The sequence below is a fragment of the Atractosteus spatula genome, chromosome 7 (assembly GCF_055471065.1).
Source record: "Atractosteus spatula isolate fAtrSpa1 chromosome 7, fAtrSpa1.hap1, whole genome shotgun sequence".
NCBI classification, from domain to species: Eukaryota; Metazoa; Chordata; class Actinopteri; order Semionotiformes; family Lepisosteidae; genus Atractosteus; species Atractosteus spatula.
Genome location: NC_142712.1, coordinates 1987501 through 2011309, shown reverse-complemented (window position 1 = coordinate 2011309; position 23809 = coordinate 1987501). Strand labels below are relative to the sequence as shown.

The window sequence follows — 23809 nt, the reverse complement described above, 5'->3', positions numbered from 1 at the left end:
TCTAAAAAAAAATACAATAGAATAAATCAAGAACATTTTATTTCGATTTAAGTAATTCGTGTATTAACGTTAAATCTACAAATTAAACGAATTTAGAAATAATTTGTGCCCATTCCAACGAGATGTCGGACTACATTAGCTCTTAGTGACAAAGTCTGCGTCGGGCCCAGTCTTGGTCTAAATGGTAGCTGAATCTCCCGGGTTACTCAGCCCGCAGTTAAACAGCGTCTCCGGGAGCCGGCTCTGGCGCTTGTTTGCAGACTGTTCAGTTACATTGCACTGTTGCTGAAAAGCCTATAGATCTGCAATCCGGGTTGTTTAAGTATAGGTGCCAACTTGTTCTATTAAGAGCCTATTTAACGTTATTAGAGGAGGGTCTCAGGAGATTTCGTCTGGAAAAGACAGCAGCTAATTTCGACGCGAGCGAGTCTGCTCCCATTTTTCGTTTCCGGGAAAAAAAAAAAGAGATGAGGTTTAACGTTAAAAAAAAACGTCATTCAATTTAAAGTCATTAAACACTATAACAAACATTAAATCCATTTCAATTCCACTTGTACTGGGAAAAAGGCGGTGTGTCACGGAAAGGAACGCGTATCATTTGAATCACCGCGCGTTCGGCCGTTGACACAGAGGCCGGCTGTGACCGGCCTAACTGCACTGCCATCGGCCAAACATGTTCAGCAATCAGGCTTGCCGTTTGAAGGACTGCGGGAGGATAAATTCGGATTTGAATGATAATGCCCATTTGTATGTGCCTGTTAACAAAACACGCTTTAAAAAAGTTTTCAAAGCCGCAAAATTGGTTTTAACATCTGTGATGCCAACTCGGCTGAAGCGACTCTTTTCTCATTAATGAAGTAACAACTAGTTTATCAGGATGCCTTTCTTTTGGGTTCCTGATTTAACTCTAAAGCCTCCCCCCCTCTGGATCTCTCGCCAGAACCTGTGCCATTACTGCAATCAATGAAGTCCTTTCAGCAAAGTCATTTCTCTCCATTTGACCCGTCCATGGTGCTGAACCAAATCGCGTGAAATTACCTCCCGGATTAATCTTCCTCTTTATTGCTTGCTCCAATGAAAAGCTTTCACTTTCCTTGTTTTACAGAGGCTAATTCCCTCTCATTCTGAGGCCGCGAACAAGCGGGATCCGAGAGGCCGGTGAAAGGAAGGCGAAAGAGGGGGAGACTCATTCTTCCAACTTTCTCCAGCTGGATCGGGCCTAATTCTACACTTAATATTCTCCATAAATATCGCGCGTTAAAGACCCCCCGACTTCCATCAAGCCTATATTAAACATTTGACATGTCACGCATGACAAACCCGGAGTGTCTTTTCAAAGGAGCATTAAGCAAAGAAACCAATTTTCCTCTCCTCTCAAACCTCCCCCAAGTGGTGAATGATGTGGAGTTTTTTCTCCCTCTAAAAAGGCCACTGGAGCGTATTTAGGGGATTTTATGAGAGTTTCCAGAATGGCTTAATCTTATTGTGAACATTATTAATGAATGGCAACCCAATTTGCTCCTAATATCTGGGAATGCTTGCTACAATTCAGGAGGTGCCTGACCCCCAGCCTGAAAGCCACTCTCCCTCAAAGTGTTTTTCTCCTTTCAAGACGCGTCTCCGCGCGTCAGGCCGCTTACTTTCCGTCCCCTGGCCGGTAATATTCATCGCCAGCGCCCGCCGTGTCGGCGGCAGCTCGTCTCAAAACGCAGCAGACCACACGTTTCCACCGCACCCGGAGCGGTGACATAAAACTCCGGTTATTCGAAATGAGCACAGCGCTGAAATTCGCAACTCCTGTAAGCTTCCCGACGCCTCCGAAACGGGTAACCAGCTCCCTCACCCGTTTGCCCCCGGCTCATGAAAACGAGCCGAAGATGAAATCGCGCTACTGGAATATATATATATATATTTGGGGGGTGGGGGCACTTAAACCATCAAAGCCCCAGATTCCCGGAATCACATTTAAAAGCCAAATGTCGATTCCGTTTAATCACGCACAAGGGCCTGAGGAGCGATCCGCAGGGACGGAGAGCGAAGACCGACTCCACTCGCAGGACTGGACCCGTCGCCCACCGGCGGGCAACAGCGGCTCTCAAGCCGACCCTCATAAAGACGCCGCTAAGCCGCTTTGCGAGACCCGGCGCTTCCTTTGGGGGCTGTTCACTACAAACCACGGTGAAAGGATGAATGACTGGCTGGTAGCACTTTCTACTTTTTGGCTTGCCTTAATTCCCATCTCTTTTACTCTCATCCAATTAGCCCAGTGTATTAAGCGGTTTATCATCTCATAGTCAGCTATTCAGAAAAACAAGGGGAACACTTTGCAATAGAGCCTGGTCTCTTTTGACACCCCTAGGTACTTACATATTCCACTGTGCTATGAATAATAGGGGAAGAATAGAGCACTAATTCCCTCATCAAAGAATGCCTTGTCTACTGCTTTGCTCAACACCACCATTCCGATCAAAAGAGAGGCAATAAAGCTTAGCATAACAAAACGAAACCTACTTATTAGCTTAGTGGTTAAATTAATGCAGAAACCATTGCTATTGAACACCATAGTCTGAAAACACCCTCCAACTACTCGATAATGCTGCCTAGGAGCCGCAGGAATTTCAGGGTGAAATTCGAAACCTGGATGGATGGCTTAATCTTGTAAATTGCTATATAAAGGCATTTTGCGAGAATTGCAGTGGTTATTTCTTACACTTCAGCTGATGTAGTTATATATATCTATAAATACATATTCATACGCGCGCACATATTCAGAGCGAGTCTTTGTCAGGAGTGTGGAGGTACTCCAAATATGATCCATTAAGCACTGCATTATAAAGTAATGTGTAATGCAGTATTTATGGAAATAGGAACTTGGAAAGCAGTTGGTCTGCGTTGATAAAATGGATAATCGAGTGTTACTGTTAAGTGCGGGATGCAGGTGAGGCGCACGACTGTTTTTTTAAAGATTGACTAAACATTTGTGTTCCACCTCGCTAGCTGCGCGCATCGCGTTCAGGAAGGTGCCGGGCTGGTTTGATTTGTATATGATGGGGAACAAATAAATTCATGTGATTTTACAGAAACAGGAAGTGGGCGGATTAAATAACAAAACACGGTAAATGCAGGTCAGCTTACAGTCAGTTTAATTACGTTTTCCTCGATCTGTGCGCAGTATGTTGTCAACACGCAGCGCGGAGCAACGACACGCACATTCCGCATGATTTTGCTAAATGAACAATTTAGCAAAATCTGGATTCATTTGAGGTGTGTCAGCAAGCTCTAAATTCAGTGCCACATTCAGCTCCTGCTAACACCCCTTGAGCGCTACCAGATTTATGTGCAGGTTTAACATCCCAAATTGCAGCCTCAAAGTGGCTTTGAAGAGTCCCCAGCTTTCTGGAGGGGTGACTGGCTGTGGGCCCCGACAACAGCAACAGCTTGACATGAGCAGAACAGCTCCCCTCTCGCTCACCGGTGTACGGGATGCTGATGACTATTGTATAATATTGGATCCCTTTGGCAGTCATAAACGAGGAGGCATCACCCTGCAAAATGGAGCTTCTGTCTCCACAACAGTTTGCACTTACAGCTGTCAAGAGAAGCGGAGCTCCGATCAATTCCCTCCCTTAAAGTGGAGACATCAATGCTGGTCTCAAAATAATTGGCAAATCACAAGACAAGGGTGGCACAGCTGGGGCAGCAGAAAAACAAGAGAAGAGAGGAAGACGAGAGCCCAGAAACAGAAACTCCGGCGCTGGCGTCGGAGTCGGAGTTGGCGGGACCTCCGAGCCCTTTGTGCTCGTGTTCCGGTCCTGGACGCCCGGGTGACCCCGCCAGGGGTGTCTGGGGAAGCTGGGCATGGTGTGCCCACCGGTAGTGAGCCGAGGTGCGGTCACTGCTGTCCCGAGCAAGGCCTTCGACTCGCAGGGCCCAGGGGTGAGAGCGGTGCTGTAGGACCAGCCCGGTCATCGCCAGGGAGCAGCTCGGGGCAGAAGGGACGGCCCCGACCTCCCTGCCGTCCCCCCCCCACGGTCAGTCGGCACTCCAGCACGCTCGCAGACTTTCGCTGGGGCCGCTGGAAGGTCAGCGCCACAGTCCGAGATCACAGCAGTGCTCGGAGCACAGGCGACTCCTTCCCAGACGAGCGCAGGCACTGCTGGCAGGGACCTCCGAGCAGCACAGCCACACACTGCGCCCTTTCTACACAGCAGAGCCAGAGCAAGGACCCCAGGCCTGAAAACAGGGGAAACCCTCCAAGGAAAGGACAACTGGAGGCACGTCGAGCAGTTTCTGCAGCAAGAACCACAGAGAGCAAGGACAGGCTGGGTAATGACTAGTGTGCCACGGTTCACAGGGAGCTCAGATTCATTTCAGCAGAAGGATGAACTGAACAGGCTTTGCTGCTTTTTAAAAGAAAATAATTAGTTTGAATTCCCCAGCAACTCCGGCAAGAAACACTGTTGCTCCTCAAGCTAAAAAATCATTGCCCTAAGTTTCCATTTGCACGGTTTTCATCTGAAGAGGTAGTAAAATAACAGAGAAACACCAAACATAAAAAATGAAAACGCACCTTTAGAAACTTGGAGCCACCTGAGAAACCAAACACATCAGTCAGAAGTGGTCATTTTGGTGGAATAATAAGCAGTTCAGCAAATGCCTCTTCTTCCCAATGACAAAGACCTTATTCAGATACACCAGGTGCCACTAGCTGTGAGCACGAAACAGCCAGAAGACGCACCGAGTCCAGCCTGCAGCTCTCTGCTCTCCATCAGCGTGCTTATCGCTCAGCTGAAGGCCACTGGGAAAGACTAAAACTCAGAGGGACCCCAGCTTTCATTGCTCCCCCCTGAGAAAACAGCTTGCCTTTAGTATTTCTCCAATTCATTTTTCTTATTCGTACCTGCATTGCTTCGTACCTGCGCCACAGCAAACGGCCTCCGAGTCTGTCTGCCTGTGCTGAAGCCACTGGAGCTGCGCGGCTGGGCGCATGGCACGATGAGCATCGCTGGCGCAGCGGTCCTGAACGAATCCAGGGATCGGTCGGGCTGCAGGAGCCCAGCAGACCAACGGCACCACTGAGAGGGCCTGCTGGTCATACGGGGCTCCACAATGATGCACAGGTCCGAGTGGGTGTCCCCAAAAGACTGTGCACATGCGGTCGAGCGTCTCTTTCTCTGGACCCACGCTGTGCCCAGTGACCACACGCAGTGGCAACTCGCACATCGTCAAAGGCCAAAAAGCAAATTCACGAACAGACACAGACCACAAAACGCCGTAAGGATATCATTGAAATCTTTATTTATGTTTCAGAAACTTTTTGCAGTTTTATTTTTTCAATACCTTTCAATTGTAACTTTTTAAATGCTGGTATTTTTTCAGCATTACAAAAGACTGAATAAAAGACACAACGTCAGGACATAAAAACATAATTTGCTAAAGTTTAACTGGTGTAACAAAAGGCAACCTTAACGCATTTTACAAAAGGGGACCTTTCTGTGCTCCGATTCTAAAAACATTTTCAGTCCCAACTGTCACTTTCCAAAAACACCCTACAATATGCTCAATCACAGGTACTGAGCATCTTAGCTATTCCATTAAGCTTCCACCTCCTTCCAGAACGGACTCTTGATAACTGAATCCGAGGGGCAATTCAATCAAGTATCCAATTGTGGAAAACGACTTCTGAATTGTAGCGCAATTTTATATCATTACAGTTAATTGCCGAACTGTCAACATAAAAAAATAACATAACTCATTATACAACACCTAGATCCTGTTAAAAAGGTATTACTCCAGCAGGCACTTGTCATTTAGCTGCAATTGTTCCCATCAGTTTTCATCTCTGATTTTCTCTGACCCTCGCACATTACAGGACCTGGAGTGTGGGGCCAGATTCAGACCTACAGACCCGCACTGTGGCGATCAGGGAGGGCAGAGAAAGTTGGTCATTTTCTTAAGTTCCTGGGGCAATGCACACACGTTTCGAGTGGGATTTTTAAAGCAAAGTGATCGGCGATTATACAGAGGTGGACTCTGCAAAATGACAGGCTTCCGAGGGAGAGTCACCATTGCGGTGTTGTTTTAAAGGCGCAGTTTTTGACGCCTTTGGGTTTGCTGGGTCAGAGCAGGCTCTGGAAGTGTCCTGCCTGTGTTTCAGATTCACTAGCAGCCACGCAGGGCTACAGGACACCTCAGAATAATTCTGAAGTCAATTTTTCTGAAACAAAGGCATTTTTGAAACACCAAACCAACAGGAAGAAATCAGACTTTTTTATTTTTATTTTAGACGAGGTAACCAAACCCCAAAACAAGAAAACGGGGGGTTATTTAAAGCCCCGATATTTACTCCTGGTCCTGGGAGACTGCTATGTCTTCCAGTTTCCTGTCCTCCCTGGACTCAACTATGTTCACTTCATTTGTTTATGTTACTGCTGCTCCTAGGTCTCTTCTCAGCGCGGATTAACAGTTACCAATAAAAGAAATGGTGGTGAGCTACAGCCCTTCAGGACCAGGAGTGAATTCCACTGATCTGCCATTCGGACGTGAAGGATATTCCCCGGTGTACTTGCTTAAAAAGACGAGTGAATAAGTCTGCACAGCAAGGCCCTACAGCAGGCAGCGTGGAGCTGGTGCCCACAGAGGCTCAAGGCTGCTGGCAGGCAGGACCGAGGCGAGAGGCAGGTACCTGCGAGGGCACGGAGGAGGGAGAACGCGGCCTGACTGCAGCTGCACCCCGAGCGCCTGCGGGAAGGCCGAGGGGTCACTTGAGCGAGGCGAAGGCCTGGAAGAGCTTGCTCAGGTTGACCTCCGAGTAGCCGCTGGTCACCAAGGTCTGCTCCACCACGTCCCTCAGCTTGACGTACACGTCCCTCAGGTGGCTCCAGCGGTTCCCCTTGATGGTGGCTGCGGGGCACAAGCGCACAGGTATTCACTCCCACGACAGGGAGAAGGCAGGAAGGAAGGGCGTGACCCCGTGCAAAATGGACATTGAAAGGATTTTGGCAGTGATTTTTCTTCAGTTTTTGATCAGGTTCACAGACAGCCACACCCAGAGCGCTCTCAGCTACACACTTACCTATACGCCCACATGTGTTCACAACCCCATACATAACCACGCCCACATCATAGACACACCCACAGCCACGCCCCCATGACCACACCCACAGTGCTCACACCCAGAGACAGACACACCCACAGTGCTCACACCCCACACAGCCACGCCCCCACGACCACACCCATAGTGCTCACATGTCTTTACTTGGGCATGCCCACAGTGTTCACACCCCACACACAGACACGCCCACATGCAGACTGACGTCTACACATAAACTCCCGCCTGTACACAGCCAGACACGCACCGAACACGCCTGTACACAGACACTGTAACGCAACAAAAGAAAAAGCAAACAAACCACAGCAGCACCGAAAATCCATCAGGTTAATAACAGCAATTCTGTGATCTGGTTTTCTTAACTTTAGCAATCCCCTTAAGAATTACTGACAAACCTTAATTGGAACAAACAGCAACTGTTATTCAGTTATCTTGTTACCACAGCATGATCCAAATGAGCTGCGAGGCACTGACAGGCCTCCCCTCGGCACGCCGTCCCCTGAGCGGAGTCTAATTAAAAGGCATCCTTGGCTAACACTGAGACAGAAATTGCCTGAGCACTTCCGAGGCCTAGGCCCTGCCCCCTGGGGCTCGCGCAGCCGAGTGGCACCGCGTTGGCTCTGTTTTCAAGCAGCCTTCTCCTCGGAAACCGGAAACTTCCCTGGAGCTCCAGAGCTCGGCATCCCCGTGGCCTCCCTGCCGGCACAGAGGACCTGGCACAGGTGAAACCTCCGGCCCGGCTCAGCCGCGGGACTCCCTTTCCTCCTCCTCTCTGCGCACGTGGAGACTCGCGCCCCTCCCGGAGGTGTGCGCAGCAGGGAGGGGAGGAGAGGAGCTCGAGGTACAAACGGGCCCCCAAACGAGAGCAAACTCCAACCCCAAGTTTGAGTGTTGCCCAGGGGGCGTGCGACACCGGACGGCAGGACACTTTGCCACCTCCGGCTGAGGGTGCAGAACTGACCGGAGAAAAGGGGCCCTGAGGGAGTCTCCGTAGCAACATGCACTCCTCTGTCCAAACTCCAAGACTCTCCTCACCGGGGGGGAAGAGCTTGGATAAGGAAATAAACTGGAGGCACAAGACAGGGCACACATATAGCTCAGCATTCGTCTAGCTAACATGTCACATACGTTTCACACAAGATGTGAAGAAAAATCAGACCCCCCTCAGGGCACTCGGCCCTTTCCGTGTCCCCCCCCCCCCAATATTTAAAGCCTTAATCCATCAGCATTACCTTATTAGAATCAGCTTAAAATAAAATGCTTTTTGAACATTTTACAAGTGTGGCAGATTTTTGCTTCTCTCCAAGCTTATCCTCTCCTCCTAAGCCAGTAAGATGAGTTGAAGCACTTTGCACTTCATTTGATGCAGAGCAGCTCAGACCCCAAGCACACTTCCATCACTGACAAAGAGCTCATCTCGGACATCGGCTCTGCCTCTTGTGAGGTCAACCTGTATGCCCGAGGGTGTCTGTAAACCAAGGAGAGCTTACAGAAGAGCCCAGAGTGCTCACAATGCCATCTCTGGACGGACAGAACCGTCATCTCGCATCATAAATTTCCTTCAGGTAGCCAAGTCCTTCCCTCTGTCACGATTCAGTAATAATTAATTTACAGTATCAAGGGTGTCACTATTAAGGGAGCATAAAACAACTGCCATCTCTTCCAGCGCGCGGAAGACGTCAATCTGCTAGATGACTCCTCCACTCTCCGACGCCTGCTTCTCAAGCTCGCTCTCTCTGCACGGAGCCCTGCCGAAAAGGTAATGGACTGGCAATCATTCAGATAATAACAGCCCCCAGGCGCCGCAGGGAACTTCCCTATGGAACTGGGGCTTTACTCCACTGGGGCTGCTGTCTCAGTGCTCTGTCTGAGAAAGAACTCCAGCTCGCCTACTGGACTCCAACAACAACAAAACAGCCAAACGGGGCCAGAGAGGTGTCTGGATTTGAGCAGAACTGGGGCCTTGCGCATCCTGCTCTTAATGCAGAGAAACCAAGGCGCCTGTTCACTTAGGCAGATGTTTATTTCTGCACTTGTGGACAGAAGAACCTGTTTGTTACATGGTGGATATTAGAAACAAATAATACATGTGGACAACAAAATTAAAAACACAGCAACGTATAAAATGGCCTCTAAACGGAATGTTAATCGTTAAGAAAACGCAGAACAGAAAGGTCATTTCAAGACATACAGACACCTCTAGTGCCAACTGGACGCGCTTGGTCTTGGCCAGTTCCTTCAGTGTAGATTATCGGGCTAACTCCGCAAGCAAATCTCTCCCTCAGAAAGCCCACCTTCGGAAAAACTCTTAGCTCCTTAACATTTCCCGGGAAGAAAGGCAGCGCCGTCCACACCTTCCTGTCTCTTTGTTTTCGAGGGCCAGCTTTTTTGTGTCAGAAAATGAGGGTTTTACGGTCACAGCTGGGGCCTGAGCAGCACTGCGGATATGAATGACACGGGGCCTGGCCGATGGCTAGCGAGGAGGGATTTAAGAGTGTGCGCTGAGTGCAGAGCAGAGGAAGATGAGAGAGAGGACACAGCCCCTGATGTGTTTACCTACTCCGCTGATGGGATATTGACTTTTCCCACCAGGTTGGATAGAAAGGGGACTATTTACGCTGCCAAACAGCTGTGCAAGAATGACAACTAGCTCTGATCCCTGTGCCTCTCAGGCAAGACAATGCAGAGGCCTGTACTTTAAATACCACCCTGAGGATCGAACCATCTCAACAACACAGGGCCCAAACAAGCTGCAGCGAGAGGGAATCAAGACAAAAGCTCTTCTGGCATTTTTTTTCCTAATGAAATAATAAACTGTATTATGGTAATAAATTATGGTGACACGACTTGTCACCCCCCACTTAATTTCAGATACAGGTGACAAGTGTCTTTTAGCCTGTCAGCTACACTTAGGTCTGTGCTGTTCCAAAATATTCCTGCATCAATACAAGAAGGTACAATTAAACGCCAATGATCCGAGATGGGGAAAAAAACAGGAAGTGCCAAATTATCGCACAGAGTAGCACTTCTTAGAACTCGGCCGTTATTTTTAACCCGGAGTGAGATGAGACAGATGTGGACGGCGCTTTAAAGAGTGCACTGGGACGGGGAAACTAACACGGCTTGCGTGACCTGCATGAGGTCTTAAAAAATGCGCGCCGTGTTACTCACTAAATACAGACCAGCAATAATTTCGAATGACAGTGTGGAGAGCGTCCAGGGATTTTCTGCCGGCGCGGGTTTAACAGAAGTAGGTGCCCCAGCAGGATCTGCAGGGCCCCGTGAGCAGCTGACCCTACGCAGCTGCGATCAGGTTCCCCAGGTGCGTCGTCGTCGTCGCCGCCCCCCCCCCACCGATAGCCAGAAACGAGCCGCGTCCCCGTCAGACCAGAGCCAGCGGCAGAAGGCTGTGATTGAGCCTCAGTGTGAATCGAAGTTGAAAAAAAACGACGCCTGCTGAATTTTCCATTTGAAAGCACCGACTTCGTATGCAGCTGACTGTTAACTCCATTTTATGATTGTCCAGTGCACAAATCTGATTGCCATCAATATTGGCAGCATAAGCAGAAAACATTCTTTTTATTACAGGCATCCAAAAAGCTTTTATGTCCAACTGTTCCCCTGATGACTAGAACAGACTTCCCTGGTGTCTGATGGGTGGCCAACGTGGTCAGTATCTCCTTCCAATTATCTTGTCGGGTGGCCTCTTTCGGGGAAAAATGCTTTGATGAGGCACAGCTCAAAAAACACCTTGCTTCATACAATCATCCATTGTGCAAATTGCATTAAAAAGACATCCCCTATCAACTTAAGTCCTGGGTTAAAATGCTGTCAGTAGATCCAGTTCCTGCATGTTTTTTAAAAATTTGATTTTATATTTTTATTAAGCCTAATGCAACACGTCGCTGTCAAGAGACACATACCGATTTGAATCTCTTTGGATTACAGCAGGACAGGGCTGACTGTGCACATCTCTGCGAGCTTTAAAACGCCCCACGCCAGCCCAGTCCTGGTAGTGGTCCAGTGGTAAGGGTGGACATGGCACTGGCCAGGCCCTGGCCCCATGCAACCACAACACGGGCAAACCACTACTACCCACCGTCCAGATGTCCAGCTCTGGAATGGCCAGTGGCTTAAGGACTGCTCAGGCTCACTCCACTCAAAGCGCTTTACAGGTAATAAACCAGTCCTCTCCCCCCACACCAGCTCTCAGTGGGGAGTGGAGAGGAGAGCAGAGTGACAAAGCCAGTTCAGAGATGGGGATTATTAGGAGGCCATGACTGGTAAAGGCCAGGACACTCATCAAGTCCATACAAAGCCCCCTGGAACACAGACCTGCACTGCGAGGACTGGGGTCAGTGGCCGGTGGCTGGTGGCCGGTCCCAGCTGCTGGGACAGAGGGTGGAGAGCCCTGTCCCTGCCGGGATGAAGTGTCCAGAGGACAGACGGCCAGAGTGCAGGGACCAAGGTGGACAAGAGGCAGCGGACGGACAAGCCTTCACTGGCCCCAGACGTCTGAGTGACAAGTCCGAAGAAACGAGAAGGATTTGTGTCGGCTGAAATGAATTAAAGAAGATCTCAGCCCCCCCCAAAAAAACAATATCTGTAACCATCTCAGCCGAGTAGAAGTGGTGTTTTGAGAAAGCAGAACAGACAGCCATTATGTGCTGCTGTATAAATAAAGTTAGAAGCCCAAGCACGTGAGAGGACAGAGGTTAAATGTTGGAAGACAAGCTGAAATAAAGTTGTACAAAGAGGAGGGTAAAAACCAGCACATACTGTAATTCTGAGAGCCTATTACTTCAGACAATTTGCTTGGAAGAAAAAAAAAGAAAAAAAAAGAAGAGTAAATGATTACCCAAAAGCAATCATGTCATCATTTCTGAAAGATGGAATAAAATAATTTTTTTGTGTGTGCGATGTGTGTGGAGTGGATAAAAGAGCAACATAAAGAACCACAGAGCTCGTCAGGGGCACTATTTTTCTCCGATTCTGTACATACACACACACACACATATATAATTTATTTTACACTCCGTTTCCCAATTTATCTATGGCGCTGGCTGGCTCAGCCCCCAGTCCCACAGCAGGGGTTGTATTTAAAATAAATAGCATTCCTTTAAGGGAGAGAGAGAGAGAGAGGGAGAGAGACAGAGGGGGGGGGGAAAAACCAGCCCAACTGCCCCATGACAGCCACTCTACGATACCCGGCCAGTCACTGTATCAGCTTCAGTGCTATCTAACAAGGTGTAAATACAATAACAAGCATGTAATTAAGTGAGCATGATGAAGTTAATGGAGATAATTCATTCCATTTTGGTGCTTATGAATATTCTATTAGATGTTATCAGGCAGCTGGAATAGCTGTTAATTTAATCATCATTCAGACCAGCAAAATGTTCTTTGTGCGAACATAATTGCAGAGAATGAATAATTGATTTGACAATTGTACCAGTGGATTTCAAACAGCTCAGTGCTCCGCGAGAGCAGCGAGGGAGGAGAAACAGAATTCTCCAAGCCGTGAAGAGGTGGCGGAGAAGCCAGCCTATAAATTGAGCATTATCAGAATGCGGATAAAGGACAATTTTTATTTTATCAATGCAGCGAAATTACATTACAGTGTGCCCATAATCACTCTGCCCACACTTAAAGGCAGGGAGAAAGAGAGAGAGAGAGGAGAGAAAGAATAAAAAGGGGAAATGAATTGCTCTTCATAGGAAGAATGAAATCAGAGTTCAAAATGATTTAGGAGCCATTGATATTGGATATTTAATTTTTTTTATGTTTTATTATGGAAAATCTCAAACTGTGTTTGAAATTGCTTCCACATTTAACTCGGTAGCCTGCAATCAAGAAGTACAGATTGTATTTTACATGTAGATCAGTCCTATAGTATGTCCTGTGAATTTCAATCATTTCACGCTTTTATACTGGTACGTTTGGGGAAAATAGATGCTTCGCCATCTGCTTTTATTTTTAGCATTTCCTCGTGTCCCCTGCACTGGCTAACGTGCTGGACTGGAGCTCACTGGGTGGGGGCTTGGAGAGGGCGGTGGTTTTTTTTGCATGGCCAGGCCAGATTCTGATCCCCTCTGAGGGTCTGTACTGAAAAATAAAACCTTTGCAATAAACGATGCATAGAAAATGGAAAGCTGAGGCAGGCAGCACACGTTTCTGAAAAGGAACTGCTGTTTACATCAAACCTAATTAGGCCCCAACTGCCTCTATCTGGCATGGGGCTTTAAAGCATTTTGTGAGCAACATCTATACTAATGGGTCTCTTCAGGTGCATTTCAAATTCCTCTCTTCAAGTGGTCGACTGTAGGCGACTTTGCAACTGCACTAATTACTTTCCCGTAGAGGACAGAGTTCAAACAAGGCGCATACTGTACCTCAGGAGGAAGAAGCATTGCCAGGCCTGTAGTGAAAAGAAGCTGCCATAAAAACTTCACAGCCATGTAGAGTGAGAATCATGACTCTGCTAAAAAAACACTTGAATCTAAAATTCATTCATGACCAAAATAGCAAAACACCCCAATAACAATTGCTCCCAGTTTTCTATTTTTTCTTAAGAGTCTTTAAACCACGGCCTCTCGCGTTTTAACTGCAAAATTGTATGGTCTTTTTTTTTTAAATCATCACAAAAAAAAAACACCAGTGGGGAAATCTGGTTCTTAAATCAGACCTACTGTTGCTGGAAATGAACCCTGAAAATATGCTCAATAAAAAACAACAACAACAACCAAGGCTTTAACGTGCATCTCAGAGTTGTGACAGCGCATTGTTTTCCATTAGCAGGCTGACAGGCGTGGTAAAGGAGCCTGACAGCTCGAGACTGGGCACGCTCACCCCTCTCTCGGCAGCTGAGCTGACAGCCATTGACCGGCCTGCTGTCCGGCCTCAGGACCAGCCTGAGGCGACGGGCCCTGGCCCACTCCAGCACTGCTGGGCCTGCCTGTACTGGCATTGAGCGGTACTCCTATCTTAAGGGGGCACTTCTCCAGTGCATTCATTCAAGATCTTTATCTGCAGTGGTGAAAGGGGAAACATTTTTTAATGTGCTAAATGAACATCAATTTATTCAGGAACACTAGTCTACTCACAGGCTTTTAAGGAAAACAAGTCCAACAACAGAACTCTTTTACATGCAGAAGGATCCAATTCTTAAGTTTCGAGGTCTTAGGGCGGCAAGTGATTTTCAGTTTCTCAGTCTCTTTAAATCCACAACTTCAGGTGGGAAATAGCCATTTATACTTTAAGTTGCAGCAAACATATTTACAGGAAAGTAAAGGTTTTAAAAACAGCGTTGACAAAGACAGAAGGGTCGCAGGCAGGCGAGGCTGGGATTCAGTCTGTGTTGCAGACACACAGATAATGGGATGCTAATGGTTTAATGGTGGATATCCTGCTCGACTCGGCCCAGACCAGACAATGAGGAAACAATGGACCCGGATTTTACAGGGGTTCACAACACTCCCCAATCCTCCAAAATGGAGGAATCATTTGCTCTTTTTTGTCAAAACAAGAGTCATTTCTCTTCCATTTCCCGCTGCGACAGAAGGTGTTTTAACCCACTGTGGCCTCTGGCTACCACAATGAGAGAGAAAGTACGCATTTTACTGCCGGAGAGAGCAATTTTCATCAAAATGCCCAAGTTACACTAGTGCGCGAAGAAAAGAAACAGGCACTGCAAAGGAAATAAAATAATTGTCTGGAAAAGAGGAAGAAAAGAAAAAATGTGCCTACGGACGAAACAGCAGTGCTAAGAAACTAGCAATTTTGCAATTGAAGCTGTTCGCAAGCAGCGATACAGAATTTCTCCGCCTTCTACAGATTTCATTTTATTGCTAAATAGAATACAGAATGCAGAGGACCCATTCCTTCACAGCAGAATTCCAAAAAAGAACTGCACACAATTTGTAACTAATCGCTATGTGCTGTGCATATACAGTGTTGTACAAAGGAGTTATTTTCTTATGAATCAGTATTTTATTTGCCATTATGAAGACACTATTAATACAAGAAGAACAGTCATAAGTGCTCTTACTGGTAAAAAGACAACCGAGCCGGAGGGGATGGTCTGTGTCTGGTGGGGAAAGCCCCGGATCAGCGTCGGACGCGGTGACCGCAAGGCCTGGCCTCCTCTGGCTCTCTTACAGCTGATTGCAAGCGGCCATTATTGGAGTCTGCTGACTAGAAAGACCTTGGGCTTGCGCTCAAACCAAGCAAAAACGTTCAAGTTAGTTAAAAAAGACTCAATTAAAATGAAATGCTCAGTTAAGTTAGGAAAAAACCCCGGAGCCTGGCGGTATTCCCACAGCCCGTCACATGACCGTGAGAAATCGGCACAGAGATCCGAGAAAATCCCACGAGAGCCAACGGATTCTTCTTCTCAACGCAGCCCGCCCCACCGCACGGGCATCGCCAGGGAAGTGGGAAAGCCCCTCTCGGGAGGGGGTCGCAGCTCCCCCAGGGGGGAACCGGACTCGACCCCCCCCCGCTGTGGGCCTCTCCTGCCCCAGCGCTGCCCCCTGCAGGGACACGCGGGTGCCAGGAAGGCACAAACACGCCCCGGAAGTGAGGCGCCTTGGGAGACAAGACCCCGCAGGCAAACAGCGCGCTGTCCTCTGAGACTGCAGCGGGCGGCCTCGGGCTGGAAAGAGCTCCAGGGCCCTTCCATATCAAAATGAGCACGCCCCCAGCCTTGCTGCCGTCTCCAGCGTGGACAGGCACCCCAGAAGCCGAGTTGCGCAGACAGCACGCTCCCTGCTCCTGCCCCTCTTCCTACAGCACTGCACTAATCAAACAGACCCTCAGCCTGGAGCAGGCCCTGCAGGCTGCGTGACCTCTGACAAACAGTTCTCACGATAATTTTAACGCTGCTCTGGATTTAACTTGACTAACTGGTAGTGATTGAGTGCATCTTTTTTTTTCCTATTTGCCCCCCCTCCCACCCTCTCTCTCTCTCTCTCTTTCTTCTTCTCGTGGCAGCAGTTATCTAAAATGCTACAATAACAGCATCAAAACTAGAATGGTGGAAGATTGGTTTTCTATTGTGCCGCTGAGCTGGCATAATGCCCACTTTAAAAGCAATTCCCTGCTCATCACCTGGAAAGAAAAAAAAAATCTGCCAGACACGACACTAAATGCCTCGGTGGAAAAAAACTCGAGGCAGGGGCTTGGCTCCTTCCTGCAGGTGGAGGGGCACGAGGAGGAGGAGGTGGGCTGGTTCGGGACCCCTCCTGGGTACCCCTCGGGCTCAGTTCTGCACATACGCCCCCCACCCAAAGGGGTCACTCTCTTGCAGATGTGCACACACAGCCCACCTTCAGTAACAGGTAAGCACCTGCAAGTCCACCCAGGGCTCGCACTGCGGCGGCTTCAGACGAGCTCTTCTCTGGAGCTGACCCGAGAGCAAGCTCGCTCGTGTGCGGAGGGAGGGAGGGATGTCTCGGGCCTCTGGAAGACCTTTGGGCTAAGGGCTACAAGCTAGAAGCAATCCAAGGAACTAAACTAGAGCTGACGTCCAACGCTGGGGAAAACTCAACGATACACCAGTTCCCGAGTCAACAAGCCGACATGCATGCTGAAGCCAGCAAGTGACAAGAGACCTGAACTGTCCAAGGTGCTGATTTTGTACAAAATAAAACCACTTCAGTTCCTTAAGCGAAAGGAAAGGAAAAGATTTTTGTCATTAAAATTTCATTTAAACCTCTAATAAGTTTTAACATCGCAACATCTGCATTTTTCTGGGAAGGAACTGGATTGCACTTACTGACCGCCAAGCAGCAGGGATTGGCCTTTCACCCGATAAATAAATCTCTGATTTAATCAGATTGAGATGATCACGTATAACATTTTGCTTTCACCATCACCATTCAGGGAATCTATCCGCCTGAGTAAGCTGGCTGGACAGCCTCTTCCTCACTCCCACAGCAGCTGATGGAAAGAAGGACTTTCCACAGTTTCCACCTGCGTCGTCTGGTCGGAACAATACCCAATCCGTCTGCTAACAGAACGTTATCCTCAGCAAACTGAGAAACACCTCTGGAGCTTAAAGGATGGGGTCGACCTCTCTGCCCTCTGAGAAGCTGGTCACTGGTCTGCCAGCTCACAATCACACAACTCTGTGACCTACCGTAAATAAATGAGAATTTAACCTATATAATGTATATTTAAAAACCTTCTTAATTTATCTTCGAATTAGGTTTGAGGTGTTAGACAAATCACTAATATGAATGCCACGTTCTGTTCCTTTAAGCTAAAGCAGAATGGTGCCATCTGTCAGAAAGCTAAAAGGAAAACATTTACAGTTCAATCAAGACACCAAATCAAAAATGACACTAAAGAGAGTCTCGTAGAAAACAACTGGTAAGGAATATTCTTCCTTCTGTTTTCTACTTTTAGTTCAAGATAATATTAATGGAACTTCTGAGCCCATCACAAGCAAACTGAGCTTGTTTCAGAGCACAGTTTCCAACAGAAGACATCACAGGACCGGCTATCAATCCCAGTTGCAAACGGGAGACTGGAAGAGTAAGAAATTGCCTCCAACGTGTAATATATTCCTACGAGCTCTGAATGTGCTCTTAAAATTAGCAATGCAATGGTGGTGATTCCAGGTCACATAGCCCATTCTGGGGTCAGCCCTGTGCAACAATGCAAGGCTTCATTCAGTCAGCATCAGAAACTGTCTCTTTGTGGAACAAGTTCTTTCAAGGCTGTTTGATTGCCAGTCTCAAAGAGAAACAAAAGGTTTCTGCAAAGGATATTACGGTTTAGGAAATACAGGGGCTTAGCCAAGCCCTGCAGATGAGAACAGGTGAACAACAGCCCTCAGCACAACTTTCCACCTGACAGAGCGCGGGAGAAAAGACGTCTTCCTAGATGGCTCGCAGTATAAGATTTAGAAAGCACTTCTGCAGCAGCATTTGTATTTGTTTTACAAAGATTAAGAGTACCTGGAGCTGGAGAGAATGCCATGCTATAATTCAGAGCGTTACTAGATATGGTGCAACGGTGTAGTTTGGTAATTTATTGGTCCAGTTAAAAAAAAATCACCCGTCTTGTCCAAACAGCAGTGAAGGTTATAGGAGTAAGGTAGCACTCCTCCTTGTCCTTGCAGACAATTTCTGAACAATCCATGATTAGACAGGCGGAAAAAATGACATCAGATCCTTTTCATATTCTTGTTTCTGAATATCAGCTTCTTCCCTCTGGAAAACATTTCGGGGCTCCAAGATGCAGATCAGACCGATACAAATATCCATCTGCTTCCTTATCTACTTGGGGAAACGACACAAGTGAATGGCAAGGGTTCATGCAGTAGTGCCAGTAAAAAGCGACTATGCTGTAATAAAACATGCATGCCCATGCGCCATGACCATGTTGTAACGAGTCAGGCCTGTGTAACAGATGTGTTGTGTAACGTTTGTGTTGTATTCAGATGTACCGAAGTGCTGTGTGTCCACACAGATCTTCCCCTACGGGACAACATCTTATCTTATTTTGTTAGCACCCAAATTTTAGGCACATTGCTCTCCACCCATAATTGCCTCTTTCTGGAAACGGGGAGTAAGCTGACGACACCAGCTGCTTAATAAACCGCGGCTTCAGCAGGGACACTCCCGAAGCAGAGTTACGCCCACCTCGTCCCTCGGCTGGCTGCTCAGCAGCGCCCCCTGCTGTGAGCCACAGCCCTGCGGCGAGGGCGGCGCCCCTCCTCCAGCGCCAGAGCCCGCTGTGCTGTACGCTCGGAGGGACTGATGGTCAGCACAATCGGAAACGCAGGAAGGGCATAAAGAACTGCAGATTTTAGTGTTTAAGAAAACAAAATGTAATTGCCACTGCTATCTTCCCTTGGCCTGGATCCCACTCGGATATGAAACGATTGCCTGGGAAGCAGCGGAGCTGTAACATGAAAGCTGGAGTGAGAGCTATGTTTTGGTTCACACCGCCTGTTACAAATCCACACAGGACTGTCAAAACTGGAGAGCAGAACAAGCTGCTAGCAGGCAACCACCACAGACAGGCCTTGGGGGCCGGGAGAGATTAGCTGCAGTGAGGGGAGGGAGCCAAGAAGCACAGCAGCAGTGCTCTGGCCCTGACTCCGCACCGCTCCAATTAAACTCGCACTCACACCGCCGCGCCGCGCGGATTCACCTCCCCAGAAAGGAACAAACACGGAACCGCGAGGACGTGCTCTCCCTCCGCCCGCCTGTGACTGGACGACGGGACCGGTCCTTTCCGCAAGCCCGTGACCGAACTGCAGGCGGGCTGGGGCTCTGCACAGGGGCAACACCACCAGAACAGAGCGAGCTGGAGGCTCGGCTGCTCGGCACCACGGGCCTCCGCTTTCATCAGCCGCAGGAGGACTAACCGCACCGCGGAAGACAGCTGGGGGCGGTGCTGTGCCTCACACCTCTCGGGTCTCGGGTTCGATCCCGGACTGGGGGGGGTGCCCGCTGGGGAGTCCTGCAGCGCGGCCGTGTGGAATTTCTCACGGTGCCCCCGTTCCCTCCCACCCCCCAAAGACAAGCTGCCCGGGCGAGCCGCCATCTCTCTGTGTGTGCAGGTGGGCGACCCCAGCCCACCCAGGCAGTGCCCCGTGCCCTGTGCCCTGTGCCCTGTGCCCACCAGGCCGCGGATGGGGAAGGCGAGCAGAAGAACAATTCTCCGCTCCTATCACTCCGGGGATGCTGCTTTCTCAGGAGGCCTCTCCAGCCCGTGAGTGGTACGAACTGGACACACAGCTCACTGCCCCCTCGCTCAGTCATCCACGCCTCCTGCCGAACCCCAACAACACGCTCGGGACACGGGAAAGAAATCTCTGTGCCCACCCCCGTGTGGGGAAGATGCACCAAAGCAACACATTGCCTTTCAACGAAGGCGGTGTGGGTCTTCCATGCTCCTTTTTAAAAGTGGCGACTGAGCGCCTGGGTGTTCGTGCCCTGAGTGCTGACATGTTGGGGTTGGGAAAACGGAGTGGCGCGCGTTCAAGAGATTAAGGGATTGTGCACAGAACGTCCAAGGCAGCTACAGTATAAACGGCCGTGTATATTAAAGAGAAAGAGGCCCGAGCAGCCCGCCTCAGCCTGCCGCCTGGTCTAAAAGACAGCTCTCTTTGATTAGACAAGGTCCCTGCTGGCGACATTATTGTAACGCTGGGAGGATGAAATGGCTGAGGACAAGTACAGGCTTACCGCAAATGAGGTGGAAAAAAAATGAAGTTGATGGGATCCTTGTATAAAGATTACTGTCACTAGTCATGTAATCATGTGAATCTTACTTTAGCTAGTGAGACACAAAAGATTTCTAATGGCTGTCAGTGGGGTATCGCTGTTATCTCACAAGTGCGCACAGCTTCTAGCTTGCTCAAACCCAGGGCACAATCCTCTTCAGAGAAGGCCGTCCTCCTGAATAGGTTTAATGTGGCATTCCTCCCACTGCTGGGGAGCTTCTCTCCTCACAAAGCCTGCTTCAATACGCAGATATATTTACATGTGTGTTCCCTTCATGAAGCCGTGCTTCTGAACAATGACAGTGCAAGTCATTACAGTGCTATTAAATTACAAAATCAAAGTCCAAAACTTTCAGTCCTGAAAACATCCACCCCACACTCCCCACCCTGCCTGAATTTCCTCCCTCCACTTCACCTGCGATGTCAGAGCTTTTCTCTTTTTTAAAACCACAGTCGGCGAAAAATGGCTGACGAAGATGGAGAGTAAGTACCAGCAATTTACCACTGAAGTTTATTACTTCACCTGAAATTTCTGCAAATTGGAAAATGCAAAACAGCCTCCCAGAGAACTGGTCCCTATCCTGCTTGACTACCTTAAGGAACGAAAAGCATTCCAGGAAAATAAACACGTCAATGTCTTCAGAAACTGCCGCAAAACGATTCAGGCTAAAACGACACGAAGCTCGCGCTGCTGGTACTTACACCCTCACTGGATTTTGGCTCGCTCTGTACCATCAAAGCGTTAGAGGCTTTGTGGTCGGAAAACCAAAAATGCTTAGAAAAGCGAAAGGAGTTGGCTCTGTAATTTCACAAGACAAATCTTCTGAAACAATCGAAGCACCAAGTGAGTCCTGACTAGAAGGCAAGGAATTATTCTAATACATAATATGTAGCATTATGTAGTTTAGCAGATGCAAATCACAGGCTATTCAGTTGCACATGTGGGACAAAATAACGTAGCCTGTTGGATTAATGAGCAGATTCAAACTTAAGGGTGTATTTTGTAGCAATAGGTACAGCTCCTTAGGTTGCAAATCTCTATTAATCTGAAACGGCTGATCCCCTGGAAATGGGGATGGAAGAAAATTTGGTTCCTCAGGCTGCTGTTGCTACAACCTCTGCCTGCCTGACTATGACAGGCAACAGAAAGCTGTCAGACGAACGGCCGGACCCTCTCGTCTCGGGTGCTGTGCTTACAGGAGGCCTGACCTTGCACCCGGCACCAGTACGAGAGAGGCCACACCTGCTCCCGAGGAGTGCCCACGTACCGGCAGCATCTGGCAAGCGAAGAAATTAAGAACCAAGACTAGAAAAAAAACTCCTGCAAGCTCACAGACACTGGACGGGGCAGGCCGATCGGAGAACAGCTCAAGAGCAGAACCCCCTTATTATTTAATTCAAAAAGTGTAACAAGAAATATCAGCCCTCGCACCACAGACAACGGTACTGGAAGCACTAGGTTTGTTAGGGAAACACTGTGAAACTTCTGACATCTGCAGAGGAAGCCAGACAACTGTGCGATTTCCTTCGGAGGTCCCCGTCTTATTTACCCACCCCATGTCACGGACACGCACCGGCTGATGATCAAGTTTATCGGCGGTCCTTTGGGTCAGCCCCCACCCCCCCCTCACAGGAAGCCATTCCGAGAGGTCCTTTTAATCAAGTGACATCAATCACAAAAACTGGTCAGGAATCAGAAAGGCTCGAGCGCCCCGGCCAAGATGAAAATTCTAGACTGAGAACCTGTTTAAGCTGCGTTAACATGATCAGTGAAATATGTGCTCCATTTCCCATTATTTATGAAGGGCTATCCTTTTTCTTTCTTGCCAATTACACTCCCTATCATTTCCAAAATCTACAAACTGTTTTCAATCAACACATTTCGTTATTACAGAGTGCAGCCTGCTCGCTCCAGCCTCTCCTGCTCACTAGAGTCTTGATTGGGCCACCGCTTTGCATTTAACATGGGCTCTGATTGCAAGGATCACGCAAATGAGGGCTGCCGGTATCATCCCGGAGGAGAACACCCTTCAGCCACAGCACTGCCGTTCAGCGCTGCAGCGCGAGAAGAAGGAGACGCCGGTCCGCGAGGACAGCGCCCTGGCTATTAAAGCAGAGCAGACATGCCTCCACACAACAGAACAGGGGGGGGAAACCGGCTGAAGCAGCCTAATGAAAGAGCGAACTGGAACAGCAAGGTGAAGTGGAGCATTACAGAACACGCGTCCTGTGGGAAGGACGCAGGTGATTGTTGTTTGCAAATGGCCAAGTACCTCCACTTTCTTCGTACAAGTGAGAAGCTGCTGGAAACATTACAATTGTGTGTATCCATATCAATGCACTTATTTAACTCGTTTACGCAGCTCCAGAAACTTGCTTTTCTCCCCTAGCAAATAAAAATCACAACATACTAATGGTGAAAACATTCACCAGAAACTGATAAGGGTACCGAGCCAATGTGCTCCTGGGGATCGCATGTCTGATGAGGGCCCTGACGGGCAACACAAGGTCAGAGTGAGGTGTGTGCGTGTCGAGGCGCGGGGGGGTGCACGTGAGTGCGTTTGAGCGCTCGTCGAGATGGGGGGGGGCGTCTGAGTGTGTGTGTGCGTGTCAAGGCACAGGGGGGCTTGTGTGTGCGTGTTGAGATGGGGGGGGGAGGCGTGTGAGTGTGTGTGTGTTGAGGGGCGGGGGGTGGGGGTGTGCGTGTCAAGGTGTAGAGTGTGTATGTGTGCGTGCGTGTGCATGTCGAGGTGCGGGGTGGCATGCGGTTGCGTGTGCGTGTCGATCCGCGGGGGGGGGTGCGTGTGCATGTCGAGGCACGGGGGGGGCATGCGTGTGCATGTCGATGCGCGGGGGGGGCGTGCGTGTGCATGTCGAGGCGCGGGGGGGGGGCGTGCGTGTGCATGTCGAGGCGCGGGGAGGGGGGGGGCGTGCGTGTGCATGTCGAGGCGCGGGGGGGGCGTGCGTGTGCATGTCGAGGCGCGGGGGGGGGGGGCGTGCGTGTGCATGTCGATGTGCGGGGAGGGGGGGCGTGCGTGTGCATGTCGAGGCGCGGGGGGGGGGCGTGCGTCTGCATGTCGAGGCGCGGGGGTGGGTGTGTGCGTGTGCATGTCGAGGCGCGGGGGTGGGTGTGTGCGTGTGCATGTCGAGGCGCGGGGGGTGGGTGTGTCTGACCTGCGATTCTTGCTTCTTGTTAAGACAGGACACCAATTCTGGTGTGTGGGGCTGCAAATCTGGTGCAAATTCAGTTTCCTGAGGACACTTCATTACAGTCTGCTACGGTCTACATCATGGGCCTACTTCAGCTCTCGAGAAACGTTTCCTGAAGAGAACATCCCTGCACCGGAAAGGGCTGTGCAGCACTGACAAACAGGCATCTGAAGAGCATCCAGGAACAGCACACAGCAGAATCAGATCCCTGCAAACTTCACTCCAATTACAAATGACCTTTGGAGCTG

General features: G+C 49.2%; 1 protein-coding gene across 3 annotated transcripts in view; it reads right to left on the bottom strand.

Annotated features, from left to right (window-relative positions):
* Positions 1 to 5283: 5283 nt before the first annotated feature.
* Positions 5284 to 23809, bottom strand: part of pola1 (polymerase (DNA directed), alpha 1) — a 77704-nt gene continuing 59178 nt past the window's right edge. For all 3 annotated transcript variants that reach the window (XM_088921490.1, XM_088921492.1, XM_088921491.1), the window contains one exon: positions 5284 to 6903. In XM_088921490.1, the coding sequence (XP_088777616.1) occupies positions 6761 to 6903 (143 nt within the window). In that variant the 3' untranslated portion in view covers positions 5284 to 6760. The remainder of the gene's footprint in view (positions 6904 to 23809) is intronic.